Source organism: Monodon monoceros, unplaced genomic scaffold (assembly GCF_005190385.1).
Source record: "Monodon monoceros isolate NGI ecotype Baffin Bay Population unplaced genomic scaffold, NGI_Narwhal_1 Super_Scaffold_18, whole genome shotgun sequence".
Lineage (NCBI taxonomy): Eukaryota > Metazoa > Chordata > Mammalia > Artiodactyla > Monodontidae > Monodon > Monodon monoceros.
In genome coordinates, this window is record NW_021703774.1 from 154982339 (window position 1) to 154991628 (window position 9290).

At 52.9% G+C, this 9290-nt stretch overlaps 1 protein-coding gene across 1 annotated transcript in view; it reads left to right on the forward strand.

Annotated features, from left to right (window-relative positions):
* TRIM62 (tripartite motif containing 62) overlaps positions 1-8882 on the forward strand; it is a 32313-nt gene extending 23431 nt beyond the window's left edge. The window contains exon 6 of the mRNA XM_029231151.1: positions 6221-8882. Coding sequence (XP_029086984.1) covers positions 6221-6771 — 551 coding nt within the window. The 3' untranslated portion in view covers positions 6772-8882. The remainder of the gene's footprint in view (positions 1-6220) is intronic.
* Positions 8883-9290: the final 408 nt, after the last annotated feature.

Below are 9290 nucleotides of genomic sequence, written 5' to 3' on the forward strand. Positions count from 1 at the left end.
CGGGCAGGGGCATGAATGATCCCAGGATGTTCACGATTGGCCTTCAGGTACAGATGGAGAAGGACTGAGGACAATCACTGAGGGTGTGAATGCTGAACAGGGATGGGGCTCCCCTCCTGGTGACTGAAGACCTCATTGGATGGATGCATCATGACCAATTGCACAAAAGTGAAGGGACATCTCCTAGAACCCTTAAATCTGGCTCTGTGCCCTCATTGACAAAGGGGGCAGTAGTTGGGCGAAGGGCCCACTTTCCAGCCGACTGGGTGGGGCTCTTGGCTCTCCTCCTGGGGTTGTGGGTCTCTGTGTGCTCCCAGCCTTGGAGAGACCTGCACACTGGGACCCAGCAGGGTGAGGGCCACACATGGGTGAAGCAGCATAACTGAAGGAGGCAAGAAGCCCCTCCAAGGGTCCTGTCCCCTCCCCTGACCCAGGGAAGCCCCTCAGGCAGATGGTCTCAGGAGCTCTATTTATCTCAGCTGCCACAGCTCAGAGAGGCAACCCAGGCACCTCAGCCTGACAGTCAAGGCCCTATGAGATCTGGGCCCAGCCATTCTCTCATTCTCCCCTCTGTATCACAATCAACCACACTGAACCATCTTCAGGTTTTACATGAGCCATATTCCCTCTCCTCCACACTTTTGCACATGCTATTCCCTTTGCCAAGAACACTCGACACAAACCTTAATCTTTGATGACTAACTGCTACTCTCCTTCACATCTTAGTTTATAAACACCTCCTCTGGGAAGCCTTCCTGGATTTCTCCAGGTAGCCCTGGGCTTTCCTGGTCTCACTGTTTTGTTAATGTCTGCATGACTGTCTCTCTTACTAGACCTTGAGCTCTGAGGGGTCAGGGGCTGAGTCTGATTCATCACTGTGCATCCCCAGCAGCCAGCACAGTAAATGTTTGTGGATGAAGGAACAAAGAAATGAATGAGTCCTGCTCTCAGTTCTGTTACTATTGCGTTGGCCAAAAAGTTCGTTCAGGTTTGTCCTTTACATATGGAAAGATCCGAATGAACTTTTTGGCCAACCCAATAGAATAGGGCCTGGCATTAAGTATGTGCTCAATAATTATTTGTTGAATGAAGGAACTTGCTGCACATCCTCGGACAAGTCGCTTCCTCCCTCTGAACCTCAGTTTCCTCCTCTGTATTATAAGGGTGCTAGTGTTCCCTCCTTGACTCCCTCACAAGTGAACAAATGGACGTGGGAATTTGCTGATTGCCCCAGGGCAGGGTTTCTCAGCCTCCGCACTATTGACATTTGGGGCTGGATAATTCCTTGTCTTGGGGGCTGTCCCGTGCATGGTAGGACGTTTAACAGCATCCCTGGTCTCTACCCAACTAGATGCCGCACACACCCCCTCCAGCTGTGACAACCAAATTCGTCTCCAGACATCGCCCAGTGTCCCCTATGGGGCAAATCAGCCCCAGTTAAGAACCGCTGCCCCAGGGAAAGCTGCCTGTAGGAGAGGGGCTGAGGGAGCAGTAGGGTGTGCCCTGAACATCCTGCCAAGGACAGCGGCCCCTGGGGGTTCAGAGAACAGTGACCTGGTTAGCTGGGCCCCTTCCTTTGTCTGTAGGACCTGTGAAGTCACTCTGGTTCCCCTACCAAAACCAAGGTTCTTTTTGTCCAGTTGGGAGGGGCAGGTGCCCCCAGGGACCTAGCCCTGGATTCTAGCAGCTTCCTGCCTACCCCTCTTCCAGTTCAGCCTTCCTATTGGGTCACCTGAGAACTCCATAGAGCACCTGTCACTCCCATGATCTGGAACCTCCACTCTCCACCACCACCCACACCCCTGCCCCACCTCTCAGCTGACATTGGAAACTCTCCTCTAACTGCCTGGCCTGATTGCCCCAGCTCCCAGGCACAAACTTCCTCCCCACCCAGGCCAGGTGGCCATTGTCCAGAGGACACCAGACACTACTTCCTTTGCTTCGGCCACCTCCCTCTCCTGGGCTGCTCTCTCCTCCTCCTGCTTATCTGAATCCAATCATTTTGGGTTCCAGCATGTTCACTGCCTAGCTGTGTGACGCAGGGCAGACGTCTGCCTTCTCTGAGCCTGTTTCCTCATCTGTAAAACAGGGATGCGGAAGGTGTGATTTGTCTCCCAGGGTAGGTAGGAGAATTAAATAAGGTTATTTATTTGTGATAATAATCCTGGAACTTAGTAAATGCTTGATACCTGTTTCTTATGATTATCATAAATCATCAGATGGTTCCTCAGTCTTGCTGAACAGGCTTTCTAGGGCCACATAAAGGAAAGGACATGGTGTGAAAGATATTAGCTCAAGTTCCAGCTCTGCTTCCACCCAAAGTGGCAACTTGAGCAAGCCACTTAACTCAGAGAAATCTCCCTGGAGCCTCAGTTTCCTCTTGTGAAAAATGGGTATAGTAATTTGTGCTCCTGGAGCTGCTGTACTGGTCCCATGAGCTAGAAGGTGTGAAAATGTTTTTCGATTGCCCGTACTGTGCAACTGAGGGCCTGAGAAGGCAGGAGGACTGAGGGGCCAGACTTCTTAAAGGCCTGGCCAGAGGAAAGAGCTGATTGTCCTTGAGAACAAAGAGGCACAAGCCACTCGCTGCCAAGTGATGGTGCTGGACTTTGGGGTTTCTCTGCTGCTTGGGCCACTGTGGTATGTGGCTGATGGTGGCCAGGAGACAGTTCCTGGGCCCCCCGCAGTCCACGCTCCTTGCCTTTTGACCTGGAGCTCTCAGAGAGGCTTAAATGGATGGAGAACACACCTGGAGACCAGATGGACTGCCTCAGTGCCTGCTTTCTGTTTTTATAAAAGTGTCCCAGGACCTAGAAAAGAGCTCTGACCTGTAAAATTGTGAACCCCAGGGGACGGGATTTGTTTTGCGTCTGTCTGACGAGTCTGTCACCTCTCCTGAGAATAAAGGATGGGTGGAGGGATTGCCAGTCCCCGCACAGGGACTGACTTCTCGGAGGGGGAAAAGGTATTGCCATGTCCCCAGCTGGGTACCTCTCTGGCCTAAAGGCTGTTACTCCTGTCAGCCCTAGCCCCTGGGAGGACTTGAGAGAGGCCCGAAGACAGGAACTCTGTTTATGAGGAGGGGGACCTCAGCCCACCCTTTGGGGTGTAAAAGCCTCCTAAGCATCAAGCCACACCCTTTGCCTCAGAAGAATGCCAGGCCCTGCCCCTAGCCTCACCCTATGGGCTGTTGGGCCCTGCCCCCTGTGGATCAGGTCCCGCCCCTCCAGCCCTGCCTCTATTGCCAGAACTGACCAATGAACGGCAGACGCCGCCCCTAAGCCCACCCAATGAGTGGCAGGTCCTATCTCCGGTAAGTCCCTTGGGCTTCAAGCCTGTGGGTCCACGCCGAGGAGTTAGCCCTCAGTGCAGTGAGGATTTCCTCCGTCCTACAGGCCCAAACTCAGAACCACTGAAAGCCCACTTGCCTGCCTCCTAGGGTGTCCTCCCCACTCATCAGTGGCACTGGAAGGGCCCACGTTGCCCTAGTTAGGCTTAAGAGTATGGGGCTGAGCCCCCCTGCCTGCGTGCTAGTCTCCCCACTGGTCCTTCTAACCTCGGTTTCTGCCTGTCGCTGGTCTCCTCAAATCATCCTGGGCACCTGAGACATAAGGCCCAGTTTTCCGTGAGGCACTCAACCACAGCTGCCCACACCTTGGCAATGTGCCTGCTCTGTCCCTCTTGCCCCTCTGCCATAGACACCTGAGTATGACCCACATTCCACAGCCAGTAGGAGTGGCCCCATGTGTGTCTGATTAGATGATTCTTCTCTCCCGAGCTCCCCCTCACACATACTTCCTACATCCCTTCCACCTCCTACCTCTGGATCCCACTGTGGGAACACCCACATTCTACATGGCAGGAGCCTTCTGGTCCAACAGGCTGCGCTGTGACCAGATGACAGGGCGAAACGTTCATACGCTGACTCAGTGTATGAACTCCTTCTCATGGCTCCCCTCTTCTATGTCCCTGGATAGAAAATTGTGTTTCCATTGGCCCCTCTAGTCACAGGGCTAATTGTTTCCATACAGCCCTCTGACTTCTAAGAACAGGAAAGAAGAGTGTAAAACTCAAGACTAAATTTATTCCTGACAGAGCTCATGGAAGGAAAGAAGAGTGTAAAACTCAAGACTAAATTTATTCCTGACAGAGCTCATGGAAGGAGCTTGCTGCAAGTCAATGGCCAGTTTTGTCAGTGGGCTGTGAACAGGAACACAGTTCAGGGACGGGCTGTCACCCCCTGTTAGAGATGATTGCCATCATTGAGGCATTTTACTTCTCTGTGTATATGCAGCCAGCAGAGGTGGCTCCAGTAGGAGGTGATGATGCTCCTGCCACGCATAGTCATGCCTCTGCTCTGCCAGATAAGGAAAGCACCAGAGAGCCAGCTGGAGGAGTCCTTTCTTTGCTCCAAGGAACTAGTGACAGGATTCCTTCTCCTTTTCTCCCCTCTGCCTTACTCTGCCCTGGAAATGCTCATCCAGGCTAATGAGAGCCAATTCTAGGTTCCTCCTTCTGGGTGAGCATCAGCTCCCTCAGGGAGGCAAGAGTAAACAGAGTCCTTGACAAGAGTTCATGAGACTTTGAGAGCCAGACCTGCTAAGCCAGTGTGGCCGGCCCAGAACCGGGTGCCCCAGCCTGTGCTGCCTGCCCAGAGACCAACACAAGCGGGGTCAGTTTAATTCGGTGAGCCTTTCTGGAAACATTCTGCACGCCAGGCTGTGTGCTGGGCACTGGGCCCACCAGGGAGGGCCTGGTAGGAGAGTACACAGTCCTTGCTCTCCTGGTGTACATGGGGGTAAGATATGGGCACAGAAGACTACCCCACATATCAGGAGAGGGGCACAAACAAAGTTAAGGAATTTCAGAGTAAGGAGTGAGCATACCTGCTGGGCAACCAGGAAGGCTTCCCTGAGGATGGGCCCTGGCACTGAGCCTCATGGGGTGTGATTACAACAAGCAGAGATGAGGCGGTGGAGGGAACAGTCTGGGCGAAGGCTTTGGGCCTGAGTGGGGTGGCGGGTGTTGAGTGAGAGGTAGGCAGGAAGAGAGGGCTGGGGCTGGATTGTGCATGGTCTTGATTAGACCTGGCTCTGCCAGTGTTTGCCTGGTGACCTGAGACTAGTCACATCTCTCTGGGTCTCAGTTTCCCCATCTGTCAAATGGGAGAGCTGGCCTAGAATCAGTGGTTTTCAACTTTTTCAGACTCATCTACTTTTCATAACAAATAATTTGTAATGTCTCAAAGACAGTATGACCTTTTCACAGTTTCAAGTATATATACACATATACATATATATGTACATGTGTATATATACTCTCTGATATAAAGGAAAAATAGAAGGAAATTATTTATAATAAAATATTGCATATGTCAATATGTAGATGCTCACTCACAACCACCCTAGAAAACATAATGAACGAGTCAGGTGCTCACACCATAGCTAAAATATCATTCTGCCTCAAATGCAGTCTTAAATAGGTAGGTTTTATTGGTCAATGGTGTTCTTCGAGAAGTATTTTCCAAAAAAGTGAACAATTCTCAGTGACATTCCAGACAAAACAAATTCCGTCTTCCCCCAGTTTATATGGTAATTGCATTGCAAAACATTAAGTATATATTAAAACTGTACAAAAATTATTTCATGTTTATATGTAAAATGGAGTTAAGCTGTAGCTTCAGGTCATTGTGAAGATTTTTCATCCACATGAATATCTGGTGGAGCGTCTGAAACTCATCGGTGGGGGCATGGGACCGCCCTGTGCATTTCATACAGGGCATTTAGCATCCCTGGATCCCACCTACTGAGACAACCCAAACACCCCAACAAATTTCCCAAGCACCCCATAGGGTGATTATCCAACCCCCGAATAATCTTTAAGCTCCCTCCCAGCTCTGAAATTACCCAATTCTGGACCGCATTCAGATTTATTCAACAAATTTTGTGGAGTGCCCACTGTGTGCCTTGCCCCAGGACACCATCAGTGAACAAGCAGCCATAGCTCCTGTCCCCTGCAGCCAGGTTAAAATCTGAAAGGACCTTAGCTGTCACCCTTCCATTTTACAGAGGAGGAAGCTGAGGCCCAGGGAGGGCAGGCTTGTATTCAGCATCACACAGCCTCCTGGGGGCCAACCAGAACCTGTCCTCAGGGAGGAACCATAGAGTGGGTCCACCGCCTTCTCTCCACTCATCTTCTCTTCCTCCTCCATCCCCGGCAGTGCCAGCCGCCCTGACCCTGGACCCGGGCACCGCCCACCAGCGCCTCATCCTGTCCGACGACTGCACCATCGTGGCCTATGGCAACCTGCACCCACAGCCGCTACAGGACTCACCGAAGCGCTTCGACGTGGAGGTGTCGGTGCTGGGCTCTGAGGCCTTCAGTGGCGGCGTCCACTACTGGGAGGTGGTGGTGGCGGAGAAGACCCAGTGGGTGATCGGGCTGGCGCACGAAGCCGCGAGCCGTAAGGGCAGCATCCAGATCCAGCCTAGCCGCGGCTTCTACTGCATCGTCATGCACGACGGCAACCAGTACAGCGCCTGCACCGAGCCCTGGACGCGGCTCAATGTCCGCGACAAGCTCGACAAGGTGGGCGTCTTCCTGGACTACGACCAAGGCCTGCTCATCTTCTATAACGCCGATGACATGTCCTGGCTGTACACCTTCCGCGAGAAGTTCCCCGGCAAGCTCTGCTCCTACTTCAGCCCCGGGCAGAGCCACGCCAATGGCAAGAACGTGCAGCCGCTACGGATCAACACGGTCCGCATCTAGTGCTGCGGAGGGAGACCGCAGGCCTGAGCATGGCCACCAGCGAGAGCCCTGCCCCGGAGAGCGGAGGCCGGGACTCCAGCCCAGCCGGGCCAACCTGATATCTCAGGCCTGTTGTTTACCCTCATTTCCCTGTAAAATGGAGGTTGTGCTCCACGATTCCGAAGCTCTTCCAGCATTGATGTTCTGTAGCTCTGACCTTACTGGGGATGCAGCTTTGGTCCAAGGGTGTGACACGGCTTCTCCTCAGGGCAGCCCCTGCCCAACCCTCATGCCCCTCCTCTCAGGGGCAGAGGACTGCGTCCCTATGTCTCCCTCCTGCCCACATGCCCTAAGCTCAGGATGTGTCAGTGGTTGCCAGCAGTTGGCTGCCTGAAAGAGACACAGAACCCTCTTATGCTTCCAGGCCTAAGACTTGCCCCTGATCAAGCTAGTGATGGGCCGTTTTATCCTCAATCCCAGCCCACAGTGGACACAGGCGGTAGCTAGTCCCAGGGTTGCCTGAGAACCACCTTCTCCTTCCATCCCTGTACCAAGAGCTTCATGATTTTCCCACTTATCTGCGGGTAGAAATGATGTTGTGGCCTGTGGAAGCCACAGGCACAGGCCGTGTGAGCCCAAGGCACTCACGTCAGAACTTACCAGCCAAGGAAGACTGTCAGTAGTTAAGCCCACATGTTACAGTCACTGTGCCACCACCTTCCTGCCCACAGGTCTTAAGGCCAGATAATGGCACACCCGGACGTAGGACAATCATCACTGGATGGTGGAGGTCCCCAGCAGCTCCAAACAAGGGTCCAGCCAGGCCTCTGTGACCAGGCTAGGGTGTAGCGAGGCTGTGGGGAACAGTATTTTAGTCAGGCCCTGAGCACTGGGGTGGGTGTCAGCTGGGCCCCCCTCATCAATCTTGGCATCTGTCTCAGTTGGGATCCTGTTGCAGAAAACAAGAGCTGTTTTATCTTTAGACAAGGATTTATTACCAGGTCCCTAGTGGCTTTGTAAAATCATTGGAAGGGCTGGAGGAGCAGACTCTGCTGAATTTCCAGGAACAGCTCCCAGCCGCCAAATTCATCATGTCTGTTGAGACCAGGAACACGGCTCCCATCTGCAGGAAGCCCCTGCATCAAGAAGCCGCTGGCTGCAGAACTGCGCTGACTCTGCTACTGTCCGCGCCAGTCAGTGGATGTCCTGAGGGCTGCCTCCCCCCATTCAATTCAATTTCCAGATCCAAATGTCTACGAGGGGGGGCTTCCCTGGTGGCGCAGTGGTTGGGAGTCCGCCTGCCGATGCAGGGGATGCGGGTTCGTGCCCCGGTTCGGGAAGATCCCACGTGCCGCGGAGCGGCTGGGCCTGTGAGCCATGGCCGCTGAGCCTGCGCGTCTGGAGCCTGTGCTCCACAACGGGAGAGGCCACAACAGTGAGAGGCCCGCGTACTGCAAAAAAACAAAAAACAAATGTCTACGAGGGATTCTGTGTGGGGAAACAAGTCAGATCCAGAACCTGGGCTGCAAGGGAGTCTGGGAAATGTACTTTTCTTCTTTCCAGCCTCATCCGTTCAAAAAGGCACAATAGAAGAAAGTTAGAATGGATGTTGAACAAGCCCACCTTCAGTTTTTGCCATTGGAATCCACCTCTAGGCCTTGGCTTTGAAGCAGCAGAGCCTCTAGTTGTCCTGCTCCGTGGCTTTGTCCTTGTCCAGGACAGGAGCCCCAGGAGCGGGCCTGCAGGACCAAGCTGAAATGTCTCCCAGGCCTTAGCTTTTCTTTATAGTCCTGGGGCCTAGATTCTGAACTTGGCGTCTCTGACCACCCCCATCTCAAAGGAGCCAGACTAGCTGAACTCGGGGGGGCTCCCACCTCACAACTGCTGCCCACTGGGGCCTCCCTTGGGCGGGAGGAATCCTCAGTCTCACCCCAACCATTCAGCTACCAGAATCTGGGCCACCCCCAGCAGTATTTTTATTTTAAATGTTGCCCATTTTGTGAGTTATGATGAATTTATATTAAATTAAAGTTACAGGCTGTGAGCGGTCAGTTCCATTCATTTTGACACACACAGAGGCCCATCTATCCTGGCGCAGGCAGCATACATACATCAGCATGGCTAAACCACAAAGCAACCCTACCAGGTAGATAGTATTATGCCCATTTTACAGAGGGGGAAAAATGAGGTTCATAGAGAGGACATGACTTGCCTACAGTCCCATGTCCCACACCTGGTAAGTGAGCTTAGAACTGAGTGAGCCCAAGGCACTCACGTCAGAACTTACCAGCCAGGGAAGACTGTCAGTCTTTGCCTGGAGGAGGGCGTGGTGGTAGCCTTGGGAGCAGACAGAGGGGAGATTATGAGACAGTGGCAAGAGCCTAGTCACTGGAACCCCACAGACCTAGGCTTAACTCCAGGCTCCGTCACTGGATGCCTTTAGAGAAATGACTTAACCTCTCTGGACCTCAGTTTTCTCACATGGAAAATGGGGACAATCACACCAATCTCACATAATTTTTGCTCAGCGGCTCTGTCCT